The sequence below is a fragment of the Lontra canadensis genome, unplaced genomic scaffold (genome assembly GCF_010015895.1).
Source record: "Lontra canadensis isolate GAN:19392208 unplaced genomic scaffold, GSC_riverotter_1.0 scaffold41, whole genome shotgun sequence".
In the NCBI taxonomy this organism is placed as follows: domain Eukaryota; kingdom Metazoa; phylum Chordata; class Mammalia; order Carnivora; family Mustelidae; genus Lontra; species Lontra canadensis.
Window position 1 is genome coordinate 15435588 of NW_022631035.1, and position 25745 is coordinate 15461332.

Genomic DNA, 25745 nt, shown 5'->3' on the forward strand with positions numbered 1-25745 from the left:
GGAAGGGTGCGAGCGGGAAGATCTAGAAAAGACCTTTGTGTCTCGGGGAAGGCGCGTCTGCGCCTCGCTCGCGGATCCCAGCGGCGGCCTTTGGCCGGAGCCCCTGCTCCGAAAGGGCGCGGCCGCGAGCCGACCTCGGGGAGCAGCGGGGGGCCTCCGCGGCTCAGGGCAGGGTCTCGGCGGCGCCCTTCCCCGCCCCCCACCCCCAGCCCCAGCGGCGCCTGCGGCTCTTACCAGTCCCGGGAAACCTGCGGCCCGCGCCCCGCGGTTTGGCTGGGCGGGGGCGACCCCTAGTGCCCAGCGCGGGCCGCCGTCGCCCTGCCGTGCCCGGGACCCAGCCTTTTCCCGGGGGGTCTGGCGTGGGCGGGGGGCGAAGAGGGACCTCCGAGCCCCGGCCGCAAGGGAAGGCTCCCCTCTCTGGAGGGCTGGAGAAGAGCATCCCTGGGGCGCTGCTTACAAAAACTAGTCACCGCGGAGGAGACCCGAGGGCCCTCCCTGCTAGTGCCGGGCGCTGCGCTGCTGCCCTCCTGCGTCGCTCAGAAGCAGGTGGTCCCACTGCCATCCCTCTTCGGGAAGCTGTAGGATCCGCCCCAATGTGGGAGCAGTCAGATCTCCCCTGGAATGGTAGGTCTACGTTCTCTCTACCTACCGCCAGCCCCGGACCACCCCGGATGCCGCCGGGGTAGAGGGGAGCCCCGCGCAGAGGGACTGTCCAGGCACGCAGGTCAGGTGCAGGCCTTGCTTGCTTCCCGCCGGGGCTGCAATCAATCCAGACAAGCCAGGGCAGCCCGAGGCAGATGCCCCTGCCTCCAGGCCTCCCCCTGCCCACACTCTCCTCTGGTCCCCAGCAGCCTGGCCTGACTCACCTGGTTGGCGGAGCTGAGTCACAGCTGTGACCTGCAGCCCCGGCTGGGTTCAGGTGAAAAGGGAGGAAAAGACCAAACATCTGGGCCCACCAGGTGGCACCAGGAGATGCCAGCCTCTTCGTGGCTCTGTGGTGACCCTGCCAACCTTCTTGCTGGGGAGCCCCTCCCGGACATCTGGAACACACACAAGCCACAGGAAGCACCGAGGCAGAGGCAGCTAGGGCGAGCCCTTGGGTGTGTGTGCGCCCAAGCCCCACAATTTGCCCCATGGCTCTGTGACCCAGCCCCCCAACAGCCGCTTCTCAGCTGGCACAGATGACTGTGACACAGCGAAGTCCAAGGCCTGGGAGGGGAACAATGCCTGCTGCAGCCATCCATCCAGGTGTGGACAGGAACAGGCTTGCGGGTCTTCAGGCCAAAGACTCGGCCAGACTACCTTAACCCCCGCCTCCATACATGCAGGTCAAGGCAACTCGTACTGGGAGACAGAACAGGATAAGTGAGGGCACAGGGACAGCTCGTGGGGCTTCCCTGTAGCAGAGGTAGAGGCTGAAAGGGTCCTAGTAGGAATGGGGGGATGTCAATTGCTCCTGCCCTTTGCCCTTGAGTGGTTTCCAGATAGCTGCGAGCACTCATTCAAGCCAGTGGGAAGAGTATATTGAAAACAATTTCCCTCAGGAATAAAGACCGCCGCCCCCAAACTCTACCTCCTCCACTGGGACCCCACTGACTTCCCACTGCCTCTTTGCTCCCCTTCCTCCCATCACATGACCTTCTCTACCTCCAGTCATTGGATCTCTGAAAGATTCCTTAAAGACCTAAGTCAGCCCTCCCCGCAATTCCCTGCGAAGTTAAGGAAAGGGGCGTTCATGTGGGGACGTTACCCTGAGAGGAGGCAAGGCTCCCCAAGGGATTCCGCGCACAAACGTTTGCAGCACTGGTCAGGTGAGGATGTGGACCTAGATACTTCTGTTGGGGGGCTTACGGTCTCTGCACTGGTCTGGCTAGAAGCTCCAAGGGGCATTCGAGGATTTCAGAGAGAGTAGGCCTCTGTTACTCACACTGTTCCAGGCATCGTGGCAAGTGTGTGTGTGTGTGTGTGTGTGTGTGTTTGCGCGCGTGCGCGCGTGCACACCCAGGGCTGGAGTAGGGGCAGAGCTCACCATCCACCATGGCTCTCCAGCCTGAGACACCTTCTTGTTTTCCAGATTCTGAGCTGGGGGATGGAAATGACAGCAGCAGCCACATTGTCTAGCAAGGGAGCTGGCCCCCCTGGAGCTCTGCGATGACATCTCCCCACAGCCGCTTTTTCTATGTCCCCATGTGCCTCCCTCCCGCCTCCTCTTTACTGAAACTGAAACCACAGTGTTTACAGTTACCATTTTCACCCTGTGTCCCTCTGTCCTCGGGGTCTGGCTTGAGCATTAGGGACAGCAGCAGGGACCCACGCAGTCCCCAACAGCACAAGCCGGGCAGCCGGCGCTTCTTGAGTCCCCGCACCCTGCCCCCAGCCAGAAGCATCAGGCACCTGGCAGCCCCAGCAGCCCCTCAGCCTGGAGGCCCTCTGTACAGGGTGCCTGTTTAGGCCTCCCTCCACCCTGAGTGGAATCGGCCACATCTTCAATAAAATGACTTTATTCACCTAGCTTCCTCCTGTGCTTTTTTTTTTTTTTGGGGGGGGGGGGCTCTTTTTTCCCCCTTTTTTTCTCCCTGACCCCCCAAAACCCCAAAAAATTGGGGGGTAAAAAAAAAAAAAAAAAAAAAAAAAAAGGTAAGGGGCTCCAGGGTGGCTCAGTGGGTCAAGTGTCCCGACACTTGATCTCAGCCCAGGTCTTGATCTCAAGGTCATGAGTTCAAGCCCTGCATTGGGCTCCATGCTGGGCTTAAAAAAAAAAAAAAAAAAGGTCAGGGAAGTTTAGTGAGAAAACTGAGTGTGTGCTTATGAGAGAGACAAAGATAGGTCAAAAAATAAAGATGGAGGGAACGAAGTACAGATCGGTGCAAAAACATGATGCTGAAGGAAGCCAGACACAAAGATCGACATGATGTATGCTTCGATTTACATGCAATTTCTAGAAAAGGCAAAACTGTAGAAACCGATCAGTAGTTGCAGGGTTGGGACGAGGAGGAGAGACCTCCTGCAGATGGGCTCAGAAGGATCTGGGGGACAGGTTGCTCCTGGACTGGGTCCTGGGGAGGATTCTCCGATGTCATAAATTTACTAAAGCTCACTGACCTGTGCGCTCGTGATGTGTACGCCCTGTGGTGTAACTGTAAGACGGGCTTTCAATTTTCTTTAAAAATGGAGGAAGGGACAGAGGATGAGAGAGAGAGAGGAGGTACAGAGAGGGATAATGAAGAGAAAGAGGGGCTTCTCCCTCCCACCTTCAATACCAGGAGCAGCCATTGTAGATTTTGCAGCAAAGAGGGTTTTGCCCTCGAGGAACAGTGCTGCCAGCAGGGTTTTAGGAATTCTGGACTTGATTTAATTCCCTCTAAATCTTGTCCATCCCTGACATGCTCCACATTTAAAGTGACTCTCTTCCTGCGAACTGGTGGATATAGCCAGGCAGCCTAGCCCCAAGATCCAGGAGCAAAGCAAAGGGACACCCTCGAGTGTTAACAGAACCTAAGAGCCATTCCAGTTGAAAACATCTCCCTGATGTCAAACAAACAGACAAAACTCCTAAAACCTCAAATTCTTCCATTCACAAACGCAGCTCCAAGCTCTAATCATTCTACAAGAAAATGGGCCTTTATTTTTCAACTGGCCTCCCAGGTTGACTGAAGATGAAAGGTTTGTCCAGGAGTCAACGTTGAGAAACATCTAAGAAGGAACAATGCATATTTAAAACTAAGTTGTATGGGCACCTGGGTGGCTCAGTGGGTTAAAACCTCTGCCTTTGGCTAAGGCCCTGATCTCAGGGTCCTGGGATGGAGCCCCCATTGGGCTCTCTGCTCAGCAGGGAGCCTGCTTCCCACCCCCCACCCCCACCTGCCTCTCTGCCTACCCGTGATCTCTGTCAAATAAATAAAATCTTAAAAAAACAAAAAACAAAACTAAGTTGCATAGAGAGCTTGATGGAATCTGGGAGGGGGTGCGTATAAATGTTCTTTTTTTTTTTGTAAAGATTTTTATTTATTTCTGACAGACACAGCGAGAGAGGGAATACAAGCGGGGGGAGCAGGAGAGGGAGAACAGGCTTCCCGCAGAGCAGGGAGCCCAATGCAGGGTTCAGTCCCAGGATCCTGGGATCATGACCTGAGCCGAAAGCAGACGCTTAATGACTGGGCCACGCACATGCCCCCACGTAAATGTCCTAACGGGCTAAGTCTGCTGTAAGATGTGACAGTGTTTGGGGCAGCTACCCTGAGACCCGCCCAGGTTCCCATCAGCTAACCTTGGGTTGTTGAAAATGATTTCAAGGGCTGACCCAGGAAACCAGGAGTGCTTCCTTAGAGCTTGGCCTGGGTGGGGTGAGGTGCAGGGAGACACGACTGGACACACCACAGAACTGATGTCTACCCGCACCATTAATTCCACATCATGATGGCCCAGGGGTCTGCTGATGGGGCTTCTCATAGCTAGAGGTGCCCAAAGAATCAAGTCGCATTTATTAAAAGACCCTGGTGGTGGTGCCCGGATGGCTCAGTGGGTTAAAGCCTCTGCCTTCAGCTCAGGTCATGATCCCAGGGTCCTGGGATTGAGCCCCATGAGGCAGATCTTAACTCCGCGTGACATGAGAGGAAACCTGTATTAGGGTTCTCCAGAGAAACTGAGCCAGGAGGATAGATTTATAAATATGTAGAAAGAGATTTATTATGAGGGATTGGCTCACACCATTATGGAGGCTGAGAAGTCCCACCTCCTGCCGTCTGCCAGCTGAAGTCCCAGGCAAACCAGGGAGGTCCTTCTGTTTCAGACCTGCAGCCCTGAGTAGCAGGGAGCCAACACTCTGAGTCCCAGCCCAAGTCTGAAGGCCCAAGAACCAGGAGAGCCGATTCTCCAGGGCATGAGAGGATTTAAGTTCCTGTTACAGCAGAGAGAAGAATTCGCCCTTCCTCTGCCTTTTTGTTGCACTCAGGCCCTCAACAGACTGGGGAACGCCCACCCTTCCTCAACAGGGAGATACTCTTTACTCAGTCTACCCATTCAAACACTAATCCCTTCTGGAAACACCCACAAGGACACACCCAGAAATAATGCTTTTCCAGCTTATCTTAATGCTCTCCAGCTTATCTTAAATGGACCCATAAAATTAACCATCACAAACCTGACCTGGGGCAAGTTATATGTGCAGTGCCCAAGTTTACAAGGTGAAGTCTGTCTGGTGGCCAAGGCCAAGCTCCTGGCCTGCCTGAGAGAGAGGGTAACATCCTTAACCAACTCCAGAAGCTGGGAATAGGTGATCACCAGAGCCCGCGGGAGGGGGGCAGGGAGCCCTTATGGAGGAGAAAAGGGCCTTGAAGGATGGTGGACAGGCAACCAGAGAGGTGGTGGAAGGGCAAGAGGGGGAGTGTACATAGATAAGGGGTGTGGTGGGAGCAGGTGGCTAGAAAGGGTTCATGGGGCAGGGGAGCCAGGGGACATGGGGGCCAAGACCGGGAGCAGAGAGTCCACACATAGGCAACTGGGAGCTTCCGTATCCACAGCTCAGGCTGGTGTGAGATGTGGAGAGAGGGAGCTAGAAGAGCAGGGGCAGGAGGAAAGAGGGGAGGGCACCCTTGGCTACAGTGCCTTGGGTGAGTCAAATCCCTTGGGGGGGGGGGCGCGCGGATAGAAGCTTTAAAATGTCCAGGGCCCTGGTAAACGCCTAAAGCATCAATCAAACCCCCACCTCATTTCTCTGCATTCAGTGCCATTCTGTGCATTATAGCCCATGGTCCTACCCCAGCCAAGGCAGCCCAGGTCTCCCTTCTCTCCTGCTTTGGAGTGGAAGCCATGCAAGACCAAAAGCAAAGCGGTCATTCTCAGCCCTGAAACTCACAAGAAGCTTCTGAAACTCTCAGCGGAGATAATAGCTTGAGACAACATTCTTGAGTCTCAGAGCCTGACTGCAAGATCCCAGGGGTTCTCCAGGCTCCTTGCTGGTCCCACCACAATCTCTCTAGAGGGGGTTGGGGGCTCTGCGAAGAGGTGGCATGGTAAGTCCTTCCCCTCTTGTGCCTCCATTCCTCATGTGTAAAGGGAGACAACAGCCCCTACTTGGTGTGTGTGTGTGTGTGTGTGTGTATACACACACACATATACATATTAAATATATATATATAGGGGGTGCCTGGGTGGCTCAGTTGGTTCAGCGTCTGACTCTTGATTTCAGCTCAGGTCACAATCTCAGGGTTGTAAGATCGAGCCCCATGTCAGGCTCAGTGCTGCCCATGGAGCTACTTAAGATTCTCTCTCTCTCTCCCTCTCCTTCTGCTCAGCCCCCTCTTTAAAAAAAGAAAAGAAAGAAAGAATAGGGCTGTACCTAGTAAATGTCCTGAGTTCCCTACAGCACCAGTGTGGGGAATGACACCATCCAAAAGTTTCCCACATCCCAGAGAGAGACACAAAAGGGCAAACGAAAGGCATCTTTGCATGACCCAGCAGGGACATACAGTGACCAAGGACCAGGTCCCTGGACATGCCGCAGGACCACAGAGCTTAGAGGTCCTGGGGAAGAACGGGGAGAACACCCACGGGAACAGAAAGTCATAGTGGAGCAGAATCTCCTGGAAACGGCTAAAACCAAACTCCTGCCATCTGATGACATCAAAGATAGGCAAATTTTTGCACAGGGTGCCAGCGATGAATCCATTTCCAGGGGTTGGGGACACCTGCTCCCTGCTTGGCTCCTCTCCTCCCTCCTTCCCTCCAGAGCTGGCAGCCCGCCTGCTTCTCTGGACAAGGGAGGATGGCCATCGACCACTCAGGTGATGCTGACTCTGGTGGGAGTCATGACATCACGCCGAAGTCAGCCCTTTCCTGAGGCCCCTTGGCTGCCCTGTCCCCTAAGATAAAGGCCAGAACATCTGGGCACTTTCATCTCCTTGTCCCCCCTTGAGGCCCCTCCCAATTTCCTCTCCTTTTCCCCTTTCCTCCTCCTGCCCCCCTTCCTCCAGGTCAGCCCTCTAGACGCAAAGCTCTACCTTGTGCCTGTGGCACACCCGCGGCAGGTGCTCAAGGCAGCTTGGCCAGGCTCAGCGGCCCTGCTCCAGGAAAGCCATGTGGTGTGGCTGGCTGGCTACTCTCCCCTGCCGCCTCATAGTGCTGCCCACTGGGCCGGCCTGGCTCTGCCAGGACACCTGGGAGGAGGCCATCTCTGCCCTGACAAGGAGAGGCAGTGAGCCGGCCTGACGCTGTTCTCTGGAGAGTGGCCTCGTTCTCTGGTCCATTCATGGATTCAGTGAGCTGTCATGGGACACCCCGGGGGCCAGAGCTGAGCCGGCTTAGCCTGCAAGTGAAGGGTGGCCTTGGTGCCTGGCGTAGCGTGCCCTCTGGGCTGGGTCTCGGGGCACCCCGCACCCCAGCAAGGGTGGAGTGCGGACGAGTGCTTACTGCTTATTTTTTTTTTTTAAGATTTTATTTATTTATTTGACAGAAAGATCACAAGTAGGCAGAGAGGCAGGCAGAGAGAGAGAGAGGGAGAAGCAGGCTCCCTGCTGAGCAGAGAACCTGATGCGGGGCTCGATCCCAAGACCCTGGGATCATGACCTGAGCCGAAGGCAGAGGCTTTAACCTACTGAGCCACCCAGGCACCACGAGTGCTTACTGCTTATTGAACTGAAATGAGTACGAAGGCAGGAGGCTCTGTACCCCACTAGAACCAGCCCTATTCTGGAGCCAGAGGCAAATGCCACCCCCCACCACGCTGGCCCAGAGCCTTCCTCCTACCCTGATGGAGAACTGCCAGGGCATTCCCTTCCCCTCCTTGGGTGGCCCCCAAGCAGAAAGGCTCAGAACAAGGCCTATGGGGAGCCCCCGGGTGCCTGTGAAACTGTCTGAAATGCTTTTGGGTGGGGAGCAGGGCTCTGGTGAGGACGACAGCCCCCGAGGGAAGGAGAGGGGAGCCAGGACAGGCATTTCTGGAATGATTTAAACATCTGGGCACTCACCATCACTAGCCCCAGGCAGCCCTGGGTGCCTCAGCGGCTCCTCCCACCACCTGGGATCCCGTGACCCTGCCTTCACCCCTCAGTTTTGCCCCCCTCCTAGGGCAAAGGTCAGTAGCCCGCTTCCCAGAGGGCCTCTGGCCAGGGGTGGGGGGGGCGAGGTGGGGCTCCCTGGGGCCTGGTGCAAGTCTTTGAGCTGCACACAATGGCAGGGCACTTACCTCCCAGAGGGAGCCGTTAACCAATATGGAGAGCAAATCACTTCAGGGTGAAGTGGATTAATCATTAAGGCCCCCCCATGGGATAGGGGCTTCCTCCCCAAAGTGACCAGATCCATCCATGGGGCCCTGCTGCTGCCCATCAGGAGAGCCGCTGCTGGGGCTGCAGGGGCGGGAGAGAGCAGGAGGAGGGCGTCTAGCTCTGCCTCAGTCATGGACTCTCCAGCAGCCTCCCCCCCAGGCTCCCCAGCTCAAAAACAGGCACCCCATTTACCCTGCTGTCCAGGCCAAAAGCCGGGGACTTGTCGGTGTGTATCTATTCATACGGTTTAGGTTTAGGCCTTGAACCACGTGGTGGTATTACCTACTCGGAACAATAGAAACTTCTTTTAAAAACTCACGAACGAGGTAAAGCATGTGTGCAACCCATGCACGCGTCCAGAGCATGACCACGGCCAAGGCACCGATCCACACCACCGTCCTCAGGGGACAGTGGGGTTGGGGCTTCCTACTACACCGGGAATAACATCCATCCTTTCCACCAGGGCCTGCATGGCCTGGGGCAACCCGGCTCCTCCCCGACTCCCCTTCCCTGCCTTCCAGCCAGCCTGGCCTCCTAGCTGGGCCTCTGCAGATGCTCGCATGGCTCATTCCCTCACCTCCTTCAGGTTCATCTCACTTCCTCTGACGAGCCCCTACCCCACCACCCAGCCCAAACACACACCCCCCTTCCAAGGCCGGTTTCAGCCTTCCCCATAGCAACCCGCAGGACGGGCATAGTTGCCCATCACCTCCTAGCAGAGCCTTCTCTCTGTTGGCTGCTCCGTCGCCAGCTCTAGTATCCTGAGTGAATACTGGTAGGAGGGAGGTCCTGAGGGCCCCTGCCTCGGCTCTGGTGGTTTTGGAGCCCAAACTCCGCAAGGCACACATTTGTGCCTGCTCACAACTCAGAGGCCGGTAGGACGGCCACCCCCCGCCCCCCACCTCCCAGGGCTGGCCTGGGCACCTCGAATGCTCCCCTCGGGGAACCACAGCCCCCAGATAACAGTAGCAGCAGGTGGTATGAGGCACTTACTGTGTGAACTCGGAGCCTCTGGGCTCGATGCCTGACACAGATGATCTCATTTAATCCTCAAATAGCCTTAAAGCAACCCCAGGAAGTACGTCCCGTCCCCCCATCTCACACATGGTGAGAGGTGAGCTAAGCTGTCAGAGCTCACACAGCTGTCCGGTGGCTCCTGACTGTCACCTAGACACTCATCCCCAGTCACAGACAACAGGGTGAGCAGGCCCAGAAAGGAAAGGGCCCAGAAAAGACAAGAGTGCAGGTGCCTCCGTGGGGCCCAGAGATGGAAGCAAAATGGCAGACTGCAGAAAGAACGACTTGAGCTCCACATACGACATTTCTCTGAGGCAGCGTGAGGAACAAGGCTGACAACAGAACAAAGCCGAAACCCTCTCTCTCAAGCCTCTTAAAGGTGTGTTTTATTTGTTTGCTTTTCTTTTTTCTTTTCTTTTCTTTTTCCACAATAATGGCACATTAAAAAAATTAAGAACTACAAAAAAGGACCATGTCTTTGAGTCCGTGTTCACATTGTCCCGCGCCCCATGGCACAGGGACTGGCCGTCGCCCCAGCCTGGTCCAGGGCCGGCCTCTTGGAAAGGCACTGAGTCAGCGCCCTGGGACTGGGCCCTTCTGGGAGCTGGGGCACTGTTCCTCTGGGCCCCACTAGAGGGCGGTCTCCTGCTTCTAAGGCCCCAGGACTCTGGCAACCCCCTCCGTCTCTCTTCCAACCAGAGCCAGGAGCTGGAAATGTTAGGGAACTTACTTTGGTCCCCACAGGGGACTCTTTAGGGATAGAGCCCTCCCCCAACCAGCAGGAGATGATACCTCAGCCCGGTCACCCCCTGGGGGTCAGGGTGTCTCTCCCAGTCCTGTTTCCAGCCCAGCTGACACCCCAGTGGGGCCCTGGTTCTCAGGCTTAATTAACCCAGGCCCCTCCTCCAAGCCCCATGGGCCACCCCAGCAGGCACAGGAGTGACAGATGCTTGGCCCCCTTAGCTGACACCCACCATGAGCAACAGGGCTCCCCAAACCCTGGGGCCCTGGCTCAGAAGGAAGGGCTACAGGAAAAGCAGGGGAAGGGAAGGGGGAGAGGGGGCTCAGAGCCAAGGCTGCCAGGAAGGAGAGAAGCGACAGAGGCTAGCTGAGGGCCCAGGAGGATCCTCAGGCTCTGCAGCGAGAAGGGGGTCCCTTGACATGGGGTCAGCAGGCCTGGGCAGGGGGGCCTGGGGAGAAAGGGGCAGAAAGAGGCTTCCATCCTGCTTCTGGTCACCGTGGGGGCACAGGCCCAGGTGACAAGACCTTAGCCTCCCCCCAGAGGGAAACACCACACTGCACTCAGCCAGGTCTCAGCCCAGCCCTCGTGGGAGGGAGGGACCCCACCAGCCAGGCCCTGATCAGCCCCAGCTCCCAAGAGTGGCTCCCAAAGTCACCCTCCATAGGCCACCTGGACTGGCAGCTGGTGGGGGGCCTGGCTGACCCAGGGCCCGGCCTCCCCAGTCCTCCTGTGCCCACCCTGCCCACCGCCCTTGGCTCTACTCCTGCTGCTCATTCATTTCCATGTCAGACACCAGAATGTTCTTCTCAGTGGCCTCGCCGGGGCCGGAGGCGCTGCGGCTGTAGCGGGCGCCCTCGAAGGTCCCACGCTCCGCGCTCTGTCGCCGCCGGTAGAGGATCAAGGCCGCAGTCAGCAGGGCCAGGAGCAGCAGCACGGCCATCAGCACCACCACAAGGGCGGCCGGGTTCTCGGGGAGCGCTGCTGTAGCAAGCCCAATACTCAGTGGACAGGCCACGCTCCTGCCCCCCCCGAAGCCCCACCCCACCCCCTGCTGCCTGGCATTCGGGCCCAAGGCAGGAGAGGACTCACCCCTGCCCTGCCTGGGAACTTACCTGATGGTGAGAAGCTGCTCTCCTCAGCTGCAAGGAAGAGGGAGGGACCCATTAATCACCGAAGTCGTAAGAGTAATAATGAGCCAACAGCACTTCCTGAGTGCCAGCCACTCCATTAGCTCACTTGATCTCGTAGGGACTGCTATTATCCTCATCTGGCATCTGAAGAAACTGAGGCCATCGACTTTAAGGAACTTGCCCAAGGTCACAGAGTTGGTAAGTGGTTTGCCCAGGGCTTGAACCCTGCCCATGCCCTTAACCGCTACAAAATGACAGGTTTGCTGTCTCATTTGGAAATCTGTAGGAAGGGCCAGTCCCTTCTACAGACCCATTTATCCTGGGGGGAGGGTTCCGGCCCGGGCCTGTCTCTTCAGGCCCTCCCATATCCGCTGTGTCACTGGCAGGATGAGACTCGAGCCCGGGGCCCAGGTCCAGCAGCAGCCGGCCGGCCGTGTTGGGGGCGGTAAGAGGCCAGGAGGCCGGTCCTCGGGCGCTCACCTCGGGGGAGTTTGCAGACGACGCCCATGGTAATGTTGGTGCAGGCGCCCGGGCGCCAAAGGCCGCTGCTGCTCTGGATCCAGTAGCAGCTGTTGTGGCTCAGCATGCTGGGGCCCAGGCCAGGGGGCCCCCAGTTGGAGTAGTTCACAGCTGTGTTGTCCTGCCAGACCAGGGAGCCTCCTGCGGGGAGGAAGACACTGAGGGCGCCAGCCGGTGGAAGAGAGCAGACTTGTTCTCGAACCAATACTCATTCCCCCTCAACGAGCCCGGTTAAGGCTTCCCCTACACCTGGAGAGGCATCCCCCCTCCCTCCCGATGCCGCGCACAGGGTACCCACCTTTGGGGTTGAAGTTCATGCCCAGCCAGGCACCCCGACTCTGGCCCTCAGAGCTCTGCATGTGCTCCCAGACAAATACGTTCTCCATCTCATCCAGAATGGACAGGACTGCCCCACCCGCTGGACACAAGGGAGGCCCACATCAGGACAGACAGCAGTAGCAGACCCACCCCCCAGAGAGGCCCCAGCCCTCTTCTCTCGTGGCCCAAGTGGAGGACGGTGTGGAGTGTGCCTCTATGTGTGGGCGCCCGGGGCCCCCGACATGTAGTGCCATGCGTGGGCTCCGTGTGTTGGAAACTGACGGGGCGCTTCTGTGTAAGTGCTGCCTGCGGGCCGAGCGCAGCACGGGGACAGTGTTCCTAGAGCCTCTAAGTGCCCGCGACAGGGGTCGCCACCTGAAATGACCCGTGGGGGCTCTGGCCTGCACTGGCCCACCTCGCTGGCAGCGCTGCAGCGCCTCCTTGTGGCCCAGCAGCAGCTCCATGTGGAAGGAGTAGCAGTGCTCCCGGAAGGGAATCCACGCGGAGTCCGCCAGCCCTTGGGGACAGCTGCCGTGGTAGCTTATTCTTCGGGGAGGAGGGGGCCCTATGGAGGGTGCAGGATTGAGGAAGTGGCACGGAGTCCTCCCTGGGACAGCCTGTACCCTGCCCACCCACCCCTCAGCCGCAGCAGCTGGCTGCTTACCGCTGCTCGTGCTGCAGACGGCCCCCTGCAACTTGGTGTCACAGCTGGCAGTGCGCCAGGCGCCGTCCACATCCACGTAGGCGCAGCCCCCTGGCTGCTGGGGCTCCCCGTCCTGCCAGCTTGCGTAGCTCAGCGGCTCCTCAGAGACCCAGGAGTACCGTCGGGAGCCCTGGACAGGAGGGGGCCGTCAGGGTGGGAGGAAGGAGGGAGGGGGCTGGCAGGGGGGTGGGGAGCAGAGGCAGGTAAGGTAAGGCAAGGAGTTGGGGGGGTTTGTTAATCAGGGAGTGGTCCTGGCCATTGGGGACGGATGAAGTTCAGGGGCCCACCTCCTCACTGGCCAGCCCGATCCAGAGTGGGGTGCGCAGCCCTCGGGCAGCCTGTGTGAGGAAGGCCTGGGTGTAGGGGTCAGGCACACGCGCCAGGCTGGCGTTGCGGCTCTCACACAGCAGGAGGGCGTCCTGCCAGCGAAGAGGCTTCTGCAGCAGCCGGAAGGTGCCGTTGAGGTAGGAGAGCTCAGTGCCCGGGGCAGGGGGCGACGCTGCTGGGGATGGGCTCAGGGAAGGGTCTACAGGGAAGGGGGCAGGGCTCAGGCTGGGCTCTGCCTCCCTCACCCCATTCCCAGGCCTGAAGCTGGGGGAGCATCAGACACCGGGTAGAGACCAGGTCTCCACTGGGCCCAGAGCCTGGCACAGACAGACGGTAAGTATTAGCCAATGTTCCTAGTAACACATTCTTGCTGGTCCACAGAGGAGCAAGCAGGAGCCTTGACCCACTCCCACCCCGGGAACCCCTGTAGAATAGGATGGAGCCACGGGGGCCTCAGACGCACAACTTCAGGTTCCCTGACACCTAGCATGCCTGATGTCTAGCTGCCCCCGGTCAGCCCTCCAGACCCCCAAACCTTCTTCCTGAGACCCCTCGGTCCTCACTGCCTTTCCCTCTGATTGGTACCCGGTCTTCCTGTGGTCTGCTTCCCAAGCAGCTATTGGACTCTGGGGGTGACCCCAGGGACCCCGAGTCAGGGATCATGTTTCGTCATTCCTCCCTGCATGGCCCACAGCATCTGGCCCAGTGCTGACCTTCCCAAGTTCACGGGTGATGGGTACCTGCGCCCTTCTGGCAGATGAATCCGTGTGTCTCCTCCGCGCAGCTCCGATCGTCCCAGCGGCCAGTGAGGTGAGCGGAGGGGCTGTGCAGGACCACCGAGCAGCTGGTCTGGGGGGAGGGAGCCGCTCAGGGGAGTGCCGGCAGCTCTGCCCTTGTGCCACTGCCCCCAAAGGGCTGCCCTTGGTGGAAAGAGTCTGGAAGAGGGGGACCGTGCAGGTTTGGGGGGCGGGGAGCAGAGGGAGGGGCTTCCTCACCGGGATGTTGCCGCTGGGAGCAGGGCTGGGGCCAGAGGGCTCCCCAGGGGCCCAGTTGGTATACAGCAGAGGCTCCTGCTCCACCCACCGGAAGTCCCTCTGAGAGGCATGGAGGCCAATCCAAAGGTCAAAGGTCACATTGGGCAGGCTGGCTGTGATGAAAGCTACAGTCCCCCAGAAGAGAGAGTTATGAGCAATAGGACAGCCCCTTGCCCGCTCTGCTCTAGCCATGTATTTGGGGGGGTGGGGGGGTGGAGGAAGGGGCTGTGTCAGAGGATACTGGGGACTTCCCATGGGCTGGCCCTACCTTGCTCTAAGGGGTTTGCAATGGTGACCAGCTGGGCCTCTTGCTGTTCACAGGAGAACTGTGCCTCTGACCACTTCACCCGGTCCTGGGGGTCCTGGCCCTGGATTCGGAAACACTGGGGCGGAGGGGGAGGCGTGATGTCCATCCAGTTCCACTGCCCTGGCCCACAAACCCAGAAACTCATGCCGTGTGGCCCTCAGCAGCAGGCCCTGGGGAGGCCGCTGGTGCTGAGGACAATAAACAGAACCAGGACATCTGGGGCCCCCCGAGCAAGGCTCTGGCGCCCTCTCAGCCTGGCACAGTGCGTTCATGTCCACCGGCCCATGCTCAGGGGAGTCTGTCAGCTGCAGGAGGTCCTTGGGCCACCAAAGGCTCTACTACCTAGGACAACAGTACCTGGGCCATGCACAGGGACAAGGTCGGTCTGGATTTCAGCCAACCTTCCCAAGGGTTGCCTGAACTCTTTTATTTTGTCCTGTGAACTTAACGTTCATCCATAGGACACTCTTCTCTTCACTTCTGAATGATCTTTGTCTGGCAGCAGCTGGGTGGGAAATCTCTCAAATGGAACAGGAAAGATTTCCAGTGATTTCCCTCCTCAGTGCGATCGGGGCGGTTGGGAGGGCAGGGGAGGAGAAGGAAGCTTCGGAGTCACAAAGAGGGCCAGGGGACACGGGCAGGTCAGATTCCAGATCTGACTTAAACTTTCTGTAAAATGGGAACAAAAGTATCTGTCTTTTGGGGCCTCGTTAAGCGTCAAAGAGAACAGTGCCACCGCGAGAGTAAGTGCTGAACAAGGGGGCGCTCTTATTGTCGGGATGAGTTCGAGCATCAGCTTACTAATGCCAGTGTCAGATTTGGGGTAGAAAACGGTAACCCCAGAAATAATGCAAGAGTTTGGGGGAGGTTTATCACCAAGCCCTTGCATTTCATTTCACAGAAGTAGTTCAGAAATACTCCGAGGCCTCCTTTAAATAACTAAATTTAGTCATAAAATTAGAAGCAGCGAGGTCACGTCAGTATCAGCAATGGAAGAGAAGACTCAGCTCAGTCCGCCAACCCTTGGGGCCTCCCTACCACATGCAAGTGTATTAGGTGGTATGTTGGGGCCGGGGGCCCTGCCCTCCAGGAGCTTAAAGCCAGGGGAGAGGCGGGCGCTCACTCTGTCTCTCTATGCCCAGATGCTGCGGGGCTGTAACAAAGGGCAGAAAACTAGGAAAGCACAGTGTCTGGGGCCAGGCAGTGAAGGGGCAGACAGCCTCGCGTACTTCAAAGGCTTCTGGCAGGGGAGTAACTGGTATTCCTGCCATGATGCTGACACATCAAGAACAAGACCAAGTGCATATATACCATATATTCTGTTTTATATCTGGTGGAAGAAGCCACGAGAATAAATTTTTGGGAAAATGTAATGACATGAGAAAAGTGTTCAAAATAGAACACTGAGGGCTCAGTGGGTTAAAGCCTCTGCCTTCAGCTCGGGTCATGATCCCAGGGTTCTGGGATCGAGCCCCACATCGGGCTCTCTGCTCGGCGGGGAGCCTGCTTCCCCTCTCTCTCTGCCTACTTGTGATCTTTCTCTCTCTGTCAAATAAATAAATAAAATCTTAAAAAAAAAATAGAACACTGGGAAAGAAAAGCTGGATACAAAATCCTGTGATGTAGTACGATCTCAATTAGGTGAAAAAAGCAGGAAGCAGAGTAACAAATATTCATAGGGCTTATTTCTGGAAAGGATGAGTGAGTTGTATTTTCTTTCTTTCTGTTTTTTTTTTTTTCCCAACTTGTAATAATACGTGTGTTACTTTTTTTTAAGGTCGAAAAGGTATAATATGTGCTTAAATATTCTGAAGACAGTAAGAGCTCCAGGACGCTAAGGGGCTGGCTACCCTCCAAGGCAGGACAAAGATTTACGGATTATAAGAGCTGGTGTTAACTAATCTAATCCTCACAATCCGGCTAAGTGGTTTTATCGCAGAGAAAGCACGGATGGGAGCTCAGACTCGTGATGCCAGCATGAATGAGAAAATAGTGCGCCTCTCTTCCTGGGACAAGCTCTTGTCGCCACCAGGTAAAAACAATGACAATCTAATTAGATCTGATCAATCAGCCCAGGAGTGCAAAAGTAACTTCTATAGGAGAGAAACCCACTAGAAGGAACAGTCTGCAGACATGTCTAGAAACATGTCCCTTCTGATTACTGTTACTGCCCCCCAACTGTCCCATCTGCACGCTCAAAACCTTTGGGAAAAGAATTTCCTAAATGTTGTTTAAAAAAAAAAAAAATCCTTCAAAGACTTGTTCTTAAACCATCTTAATCAGGTCTTCTGATTAGTTTATGAGGAAGATTAGTTTAAAATACAGCAATGTACTAGCCAATTTTTATACAAAAACCTTTGTTTCATTGATAGAAGGACTGAAAAATGAAGAAGGATGGACGGACTTTTCCATTTTTATGTATTTGCCTTTATGAGGCAACTTTTTCATCTCCAATAACCACTAAACCCATGTTTTAAAGTAATTCGGACCTCAAACAAGACCTGTGAAGTCCCAAATCACAAAGTGTCAGATCAAAATTTTATAAAAAGAATGAAATATATGCAGTCACCTTGCTCTTACTAAAATTATTTAAAGGTAATTATTATAATTGATCATTTTTGAGTACTTTTCTCATACCACTAATAAAAATTTTTTTTAACTTAAAAATACTCTTTTTTCAGGGACGCCTGGGTGTCTCAGTTGGTTAAGCATCTGCCTTCAGCTCAGGTCATGATCCCGGGGTCCTGGGTATAGGCAAGAAGCCATGACTTTGATGTTGCCAAAGAGCCAGACCTCCTGAAGCTTGGCCTTCCCACGTTCACATCCTCTCCCCTGATACTATTGGGTGGCCCCTCCCCACCTCCTACCTTATTGAGGAACTGGTTCCAGCCGGACGGGCAGCCACCTAGGGCCGTGGGCGGTAGGTCCGGGGGCTGGGGCTCTCCTGTGCTGTTACTGCGTTTACAGATGTAGGGCAAGGCAGTCAGGCACCTCTGGTCCCCCCAGTCCTCTGCAGAAAGAGGAGGGCAGTCACTCTAGCACAGGGCAGAGCCAGCAGCACCCTGGCCTCATGCCCAGTGAAGAGGACATGGGGGTCGGATGCCCGTGTCCAGCTCTGAACTCCGGTTCTCTGTGGCTGCTGAATCATGGGGCCAGGTCCCCTCTCTGGGTCTAGCCCCTCTTGGGTTGTGGGAACAAAGAGAATGAGAAGAGACTTATAGGCCTCCCAGGCTCACCACAATGACCCCAACATCAACCCTCTCCCCAGCTTCTGTACCCTCTCTGCCCCGCCCCCACCCTCACCTCTGCTGGCAGTCATGTACACACACTTCTTATCCTTGCCGATGGGCCGAGGTTTACCCGGTGCCCAGGAGATGAAGTTTATAATGGAACCATCGGTCCACCTGCAATGACACAAAACAGAGATGACTCGCCCCAGTCCCAACCTCCGTGGTATACAGCAATGAAGGCCACCAAGATGGGGGGCAGGGAAGGGCCCGAGCCCAAGGGCTCAGTAGCTACAGGCTAAGCGTGAGGCCACTGAGCTCCGGGCCATTGGGGACCCAAAGACCTGGTGCGTCCAGGTAAGCCCCAGCCCTCCCTGGAAACTCGTTCACTAACTAGAGAAGCCCAAGAAGCCCAGAGCAGAGGTCCAAAGGCAACAGTGCCCTCAGATACTCTTGTGCTCCGGGTCCTTCCTGTCTCAAGCTCCCTCATGTGTGGTAGGTGGGTACTGCATACAGAGAGGCCCCTCCAAAGGACATCGTCTGTTCCTCCCCATGTCCTGAGGGGGACTTATCCATGAGTAGCCCCAGCATAATAGCAGCTGCCTTATTTGGTGCCCAGTTATGTGCTTGATGCTGTGCCAAGGACTTCGCACACCTTATTTCTAATCCTACCAGGCAGGCCTCCTTATGCTCATTTTTAGATGAGAAAAGCCAGGCCCACAAAGGTGAAGTCATTTGATCAAGGCCAAATCCATGTCTGTCTCTGTGGGCGGCCTCCCTCGTTCCCATCTGGGGTCCCGCCTGGCCATCCAGGCACACACCCCCCTCCCACAGCTGCTGACCCTGGAAGGCTCCTACCTGAAACGCCCGTCACTCTCTGCAGTGTGCAGGCCAATCCACCAGTGCTGCTCTTGGCCTGGGGACAACTGGGGAAACCAGTCAGGCGGATAAGGGTTGGCAGGGCCTCTCCTCCCTGGGCCTGCCCTCCCACTGCCCGAGGGCCCAGGCTCACCGGGGTGCTCACCTTCTGCAGGTTGTGCCCCAGGAAATCCAGCTCGGCCTGGCTGTGCACGGAGACCAGCTCGGCCTGGAACCACGTGCAGATGCGCTGCGCCTGAGCCCACGTGGAGTGGTGCTCGAAGAACTTGTACTCAGCCTCCTGGAAACGCAGCCACTCCCGCCGGCCTGCAGGGACAGTGGGAGTGCGGGAGCAGAGGCCAGGCTGGAGTTGCCCGCTCGAGCCCTGAGGACAGGGCAGGACAAGGCCCAGGCAGGTCCAAGGGCAGGCAGCAGGCGGGTTACGAACCCCTAAGCCCCCCTGCCCGACACCACTCCAGGCCCAAGCTTGCCCCTGCTTGGAGATGGAGGCCCACAGGACTCCAGGCGCCCCGATTCCCCTTCTCTCAGCTCAAACCCCTAACTCCTTTGGTTCCATCCTGGGCAGGCCCGTCCCTGGAGGTGACACCCCTCACCCTCTTCAGACCCCTACGGGGAGTGGTGTGGCCTGGGGGCCTTACCTTGTGGGCTGACGTCTGGCTCCCGCACATCTGTGCCTATGGGGACAACAGGGACACAGACGCTGCAGGGAAAGAAGACCCTCCCCTGGATTCCCGGCCCCACCGCCCAATGCCCCCTTCCCAGTTCCCAGCACCATCCCACCCAACCTCGAGGGATCTTGCAGATCCAGTCCAGCTGCGTCTCGCACTGCATGGCCACCCACTGCAGGGAGGCCAGGTCGAGCACTGCACAGCCCCTGATGTCGTCGTCGTCATGCCGGCTCCGGTCGAAATTGTGGTAAGAGAACTGGAGGTCGGAGTAGGAGAAGGTTGTCAAGTTCTCGGCGTCCCCAAAACAGACGTACCGATGGCGGGGCCTGAGCTGGGAACCTCCAACCCTGGCTGGACGCCCCGCCCCCCTTTTCTTAACCTGTGGACTCCCGCCAAAGGCCCTAACTCTAAACCTTGCCCACCGCCAGGCTCTGTCTCGCCCTCAAAGACCACGCCCACCCAACCCATTCCCTCCGGGGCCCCGCCCACTTGCTGACCCGCCCCCTCCACGCCCGCTCACCCCCAAGCCGTCGCTCCAGCGCCAGCTCTGCCCCGCTCCGGGGTCTCGACGGTTCAGGCCGATCCAGAACCAGTTCTGCTCGTGAATCTCGGGCTCTGATTCACTTCAGCACGGTCCGGGGGTGGAGACAGAAGAGATGGGGATGAGAGGAGCAGGAGCCCCTTGCAGGTAACCTGGGCTGTCCCGAGGGCCTGGGGCCTCTCTCCATCTGGGCTTCACACTTCACCGGCAATACGCTGTTGCGGCCACCTTTAGAAAGTTCTCTCCCCAGGGAGACCTGACCTAGCTGGACCAGGTGCCCAGCTCACTGGGGGTGGGTGGCCTGGCTCCCTTCCCTGGCTTCCCTTTGGGTGGGGTTTGCCCTGCCAGCAAGACTCTGTAGGCTTTCACTTCGGGGAGTTTAGCAAGTGGTGGACATGGAGCATAGACCTGGGGCTCTGGAATCAGATAAAAGCAGATTCCAGCGCCGAATGGCCCATAAAGCAGCTCCCTGACCAGGGGCCAATAACCCAACCTCTGTAGCAGCCCACATGGGTCCTTGATAATGTCCACTTTGTAGGGTTGAAGAAGAGACCCAGTGAGGATTCAGTGTTTAGTGCAGTACCTGAGACATGGTGAGAGGCCATCAGTGAGAGTTACAATTACTAGTCCAATAAGGTAATCTGGGATGTTTGATGGAAAGACATGTCCCTGGGAATTAAGGTGTCTTTTGGGAAGCCTGGAACCATTCAGATTTTTTCCAGCACTAAGGGAGTATAGGTGCTGTGTGTCATAGGAGACCCACAGGACAGACATGGGGTCCTTAGGGATTCCCAGGGGCAAATGCTCACTTTTGTAACTTTTCTCCTCCTGTCTCTCAGGAAAGGCTGTTGTTTGAGGACAGTGGGCTGTTATGGGATGGTGCTGGGGGCCGAGGGGGGTGCTTGGCTTGGATCAGATTTTGTCATGGAGAAGGCGGAGTGAGGAAGGCAGTTACTTTTGTAAAAGTCCATGAGTCTAAGGGGGACACTGCTGGTTTCCTGACGCTGGTGAGCAACCGGGGAGACTGGGGCTCCCTGAGGGAGAGCAGGATGGTCCTGGCATTTGCTGCAGATACACAGGTCATTCTGAGCCCTCAGACAGGCCTCCCTGGGGGTGCGTTCACCTCGCCCCCCGCCCTGTGCCCACACAGGTGCATGCAGGCCACTGCCCCAGGCTCAGTACCCAAAGATCTTGTTGAGCATGTTGGCCACAAAGTGTTCCTCCTCATAGCTGGCCAGGCTCAGCAGCTGGGCTCCCAATTCTTGGCAGGCCCCCTGGGCCTGCAGCCAGGTCTTCTTGTCCTGCAGCCGTTCTGAGCTGAACACCTACAGGAACAAAGTCCAGGTGTCTAAGCTGTCCCTACTGGTCCACCTGCCCTCCCAAGACAGCAGTAGGGAGGGGGGGCTGGGGCCTCACGGGAGAGGGGTACAGGCTAGCTAAGACAATCCTGCTCATCAGAGAATGAGCCCCAGGGGAGGGGAGGGGAGCCAGGTTCTAGAGAACACCCCCTGCCCAGACCCCAGAACCAGCCCAAGACCTGGGCTCTCATCCCAGGGGAGCCATAGTTTATTGTAGGCAAGTCCCTTCCCCTCCCTGGACTCAGTTTCCTCATGTCATAAAAGACCCTGGACTATGTTGGTGTCTCCCAAACACTGCAGAGTTCAAAAATCAGAGGACCGGGCCCTTCCTCAACCTCGTGAATCCCAGTCCCCATAATGGCAGTCTGCAATTTATTTTTATCAAGCTGCCCAGGTGATTTTGAAAAGCAGCCAGCCCAGCCCCAATGTTTGGGAACATCTGAAACCGATTATCTCTATGTTTTGTTTTGTTTTTCTTTTTTTCAATTCTTTCCTTTCATCCAGCACCCATGGTGTACCAGATCTGAGATCCCACTGACGAGAGTGTCATCAGAAGTTACCTCTTTCTGCAGTCTGCTGTGGGGAAACAGGGTCCTTGGGGCCTAGTTGCCCGGTCACGGCTGGGCCCCGCTGGGGCTGCCCTTGACCTCGGCAAACCGTTTCTCTGCTCTTGTTCCTCTCCCCACTCCCACACCAGCAGGCTGCCTACCTTATAGCAGTGCCGGAGTTTGGGGTCCGACCCCCAGCCCTGGGGACAGGAGCCGGTGAGGCTGGGTGTGGGGTCGGGCCCCGGCACTTCGGGCGTCACGGGTGTGCCCAGGCTCTGGCGACAGATGTAGCGAGCCCGGAAGGAGGTGCAGTTCTTCACCTCCCACAGCCCCATTGCGCTGCCTGTGGCCAGGGCCACGCAGCCCCCACGGCTGTACCCTGGAGGAGAGAGCAGGAGACCCACTGGCTGAGGACTTGGGGTCTGGCTCTCCCCCACATCCCCATAGGACACCACCCCGGCCTCGGCCCCCACACTGGGGACGAGCATGGCCGGCTCCGCAGGGACCCGAGGGGAATGGACCAAGTCCTAGCTCTCTGCTCACTCCTGTGAGATTTAGGCAAGTGGCTTAACCTCTCTGAGGCTGTTTTACCATTAGCCTCATCATGTCATTGAAAAGGCTAAAAGAGACCTTGAAGGTGTAACGGCAATGACCCTGATTGCGAGCACTTGCCCTATGCTAAGCACTTCACATCTTTTCATCCTGTGCAGCCTCACACCAATCCCAGGAGGAAAGCATTGTTATCCTCAGCTGAAAGATGGGAAACTGAGGCTCAAAGAGGTGCCAAGTGGTTTGGGCCCAGACCCTGAGCTCCTAACTACTCTACTGCACTGTACCAATGACTGGTTTCCTGGGAGGCCCTAGGACTTGGTCCAGGCCGTGGGGGGGGCCGCCTCCTGGCTTCCCCGAGGAACGTCAGAGAGGGGCTGACTGAGTGCCTCGGAGGAGGGGCTCACCAGGCTGGTCCCGGTTCCAGTGGGTATACATGACGTCATCCCCACTGAGCCAGCGGAAGGAGCCGGTGCTGTTGAGGTCCTGCAGGGCGGTCCAGAAGTATTCACCATCCCAGTTGTAGATGAGGCTGCTGACAAAGGCTTGCTCAAACCTGTGAGAGAGAAGCCAGTCAGGCAGGGAGCTCGACGAGGCCCAAACTTCCCCCTCGGCGCCCACCCCCACCCTGGGCCACGGGCCAGACGCTCCCATCCCGGGAGTCTGGGTGTTGTACCCAGTCAGCAACTTGCTGAGGGAAGTGGGGGCCCCTGGGGACCCTGCAGCTGACACATAGCCACCGAGCTCCCCCTCTCCTGCCTGCCCCTCCGTGCCTGGCCGAGAAGAATGTCGAGAGGAACAGACACCTGCCCCACAATGGGGTCACTTAGTAAATGGGAACCATTCTTGGGACGATATTAGAAAAAGGCCCTCGAGCCATTCCAGGCTCCAAGGACTCAGTTTCCTGAGTGGTGATGGCACAAGGCCACCCCGTTTGGTGGAGAGGCTACATTAGGCCAGGACAGGCAGCAGGGCTGGTCTGGATACACACCCTGTCCCGTACCTGTTGGTGATGGTGACCAGCTGAGAGCCGTGGTCGGTGCACAGGCGCCGGGCCTCACTGTAGGTGACTTGGTCTTCTCCCAGCCAGTAGCAAGAGGGGCTGTGCCATGTCCAACCCTGACTCGAGACAGTGGGCAGAAGAGGGATGTCTGTGGGGAGGACTCTCCTCCCTCATTCGGAAAGCCTGGGGACTGGTTTGACACCGGAGACAGCCCTTCTCATGCTCTGTTCTATACATTATGGCCTCAACCTCCCCTCCCTAGCATCGCCCACAGCAGCCAGACTGGGGGTAGACACATGGCCCAGGGGTGGCTGATTGGGCGGGGGGTAGCCAGGCATTCGCTGGTGGGCTGGCAAAGCAAGATGACTGGGGCATTTAAACCCAGAGTCTCAGTGGGAAAATTGCCAGCTGGCTGAGAACCCAGAGCTGAAATTCTGGGAGAGCTGCGGGCTGTGGAGGGACCCGGTAATCCTCAGGTCCCGGAAAAGGTAGAGTGAGTGGAGGGTGCACCTAGCCTGGGGTCAGGGGATAGAAAGACCCTCAGCGGGGAGCAGCAAATCTTTGGAAGAGACCACTGCTCTGAGTGGCCAGCTCTCTACCATTGGACCGGCAAGAGACCAGGCAGGGTTTCCTGCAACAGACCCCACCTCTTCCTTTGGGCCACCCTGAGCTCTCTGCTCCTGCCTTTCAAAAGAGGAACTGGGGCACAGAGAAATTAAGTGACTGGACTTTATGCACAGACAGTACAAGGGGGAGCATGGACTTGAACCCGCAGCACAAAGGCTATGCCTGTCCTCATCCCAGCCCTCATCACAGCTCCTCCTAAGAGACACCAGGTGCCTGCCCGGCATTCCCCTCCAGGAGCCTTGAAATAGGAAGCCTCTGGGCGCCTTTGTGGCTCAGTGGGTTAAGCCTCTGCCTTGGGCTCAGGTCATGATCTCAGGGTCCTGGGATTGAGCCCCAAATTGTGCTCTCTGCTCAGCAGGGAGCCTGCTTCCCACCTACCTCTCTGCCTACTTGTGATCTCTATCTCTCTCAAATAAATAAATAAAATCTTTTAAAAAAGAAAGAAAGAAATGGGAAGCCTCAGGGTAGATACAAGTTTGGGAGAGAAACACAGCCCCTTGGGCAAGAGCCAGAGTAAAAGTGAAGCTGGGGAGCATGGGGGGTTGATACTGGGACGGGGAGTGCTGGGGCTGTGCTAAGATCCCAGCTCTTCCAGGGCATTAGCCAGGGCTGCCCAACACTGCACACACATTTCAGGTGGCCCTGGTTCCAGGGCACTTAGTCACTGTCCTCACTCCCCTACTCCCACCTCCCTCAGGGCAGGACAGGGCCCCTGGGCCAGTCCCTGACCACGCTGGTCCCCTGGGCATTTCAGCAGGGCCCTGTCTGCCCCCTCTCTTCCCCCTTGCAGCTCATGCCTGTTGTTGTCTCAGGCCCCTGCCCCAGGGGGAGAGCCCGGGGTTCCTGTGAGGTGGGGTGCGGTAAGGGCGCTTCCTCCGAAGGGAAACAGAATGAATGCCAGACTAGCAGCAAGTGGCTGGCAGGGGCGTGCCTTGGCCAATGGAGCCATCAGGGGCCAAAAACACCACCAAGTGTCTCTTTTGAACAACCTCTCTATATTCATCCTCACCACTGACCCCGCTGCTTGGCTGAGGGCCAGGCTGGGGGGGTCTGGGAGGGGCTGGGTCCATCACCCACCTGCACCCTAATTCATCCATGCTCTGCCCCACTAGCCCAGTCATTCCTGATCTCCCTCCCTCCCTGATGGTCTGGAAGCCCCTCGGGCTAGGAACAGAAGGCAGGGACACCAGAATGGCCTCATTCCTCCAGGGGAGACAGACAAGCACACACTCTATGAGGTGGCACGGTGGGTGCCGGCAAAGACGGAGGTGGCAAAGCAGGACTGGGGTGTAGCCCAGCAGCCATGCTCGGCATGACTTGGGGGTCTGCTCACACCCACCTCTGGCTCTCTGCTGCCTCTGGGAAGTGGCTTCTTCATGCCGAGTGGGGGTGGGGAACTCTGCTTCCTCCCAGCTGCCCCCACCCTACCCCACCCCACCTCAGCCGGTGTCACCCCTTCTGGAACAGAGCAGTTTGGAGAGCAGGAGGAAGGGATGTGCCCAGCAAGGGAGGCTGCACAACTCCAGCTGCCCCCCCCCCTCCCAGGGGGAGCCCCTCTGGTTGGCCCCGCCCAGGGGCAGCTCCAGAAACACCCTCACCTTCCGGCAGCCATGGTCCTCCTCGGCCGCCCCCTGGCTCAGCTGGCCAGCCTTCTTGCAGATGGAGGGCAAGGACTGGTTGCAGGGACTATCGTTCCAACGACCCTCCTGGGGACACAGGATGAGAGAGCGTCTCAGCCTCCCTCCCCCAAAGCCTTGGGTGAACTGGATTTTTTAGACCCGCCCCGCCTCCAACTTGAGCTATGTGTGTCCCAGGCTGGCCTGTGTCCCCCGTCTCCTAGCCAGCAGTTTGTCTGCCCTCGGCTCCATCGAGAGGGCAAGGGTGTTTGTGTCCCAGCCCCCAGGAGAACCCCTGGCACGTGGCAGACACTCAACAAATAATTGTCTATAAATTTTTAAATAGCATCCCTTATGCCAGATGGCTCTGT

General features: G+C 57.3%; 2 protein-coding genes across 2 annotated transcripts in view; one reads left to right on the forward strand and one right to left on the reverse strand.

Annotated features, from left to right (window-relative positions):
* Window positions 1–2344, forward strand: part of MARCHF10 (membrane associated ring-CH-type finger 10) — an 82203-nt gene extending 79859 nt beyond the window's left edge. The window contains exon 11 of the mRNA XM_032870898.1: window positions 2075–2344. Coding sequence (XP_032726789.1) covers window positions 2075–2121 — 47 coding nt within the window. The 3' untranslated portion in view covers window positions 2122–2344. The remainder of the gene's footprint in view (window positions 1–2074) is intronic.
* Window positions 2345–9626: 7282 nt separating this feature from the next.
* The window catches only part of MRC2 (mannose receptor C type 2), a 31164-nt gene continuing 15045 nt past the window's right edge, over window positions 9627–25745 (reverse strand). The window contains exons 9-30 of the mRNA XM_032871036.1: window positions 25357–25464; window positions 23132–23247; window positions 22536–22684; window positions 21741–21958; window positions 20856–20998; window positions 19653–19755; window positions 19250–19388; window positions 19103–19138; window positions 18610–18770; window positions 18444–18511; window positions 17662–17762; window positions 17226–17368; window positions 14320–14434; window positions 14013–14176; window positions 13758–13866; window positions 12978–13216; window positions 12652–12820; window positions 12403–12552; window positions 11968–12087; window positions 11631–11810; window positions 11133–11159; window positions 9627–10998 (exon numbers count right to left, since the gene is read on the reverse strand). Coding sequence (XP_032726927.1) covers window positions 10778–10998; window positions 11133–11159; window positions 11631–11810; window positions 11968–12087; window positions 12403–12552; window positions 12652–12820; window positions 12978–13216; window positions 13758–13866; window positions 14013–14176; window positions 14320–14434; window positions 17226–17368; window positions 17662–17762; window positions 18444–18511; window positions 18610–18770; window positions 19103–19138; window positions 19250–19388; window positions 19653–19755; window positions 20856–20998; window positions 21741–21958; window positions 22536–22684; window positions 23132–23247; window positions 25357–25464 — 2979 coding nt within the window. The 3' untranslated portion in view covers window positions 9627–10777. The remainder of the gene's footprint in view (window positions 10999–11132; window positions 11160–11630; window positions 11811–11967; window positions 12088–12402; window positions 12553–12651; window positions 12821–12977; window positions 13217–13757; window positions 13867–14012; window positions 14177–14319; window positions 14435–17225; window positions 17369–17661; window positions 17763–18443; window positions 18512–18609; window positions 18771–19102; window positions 19139–19249; window positions 19389–19652; window positions 19756–20855; window positions 20999–21740; window positions 21959–22535; window positions 22685–23131; window positions 23248–25356; window positions 25465–25745) is intronic.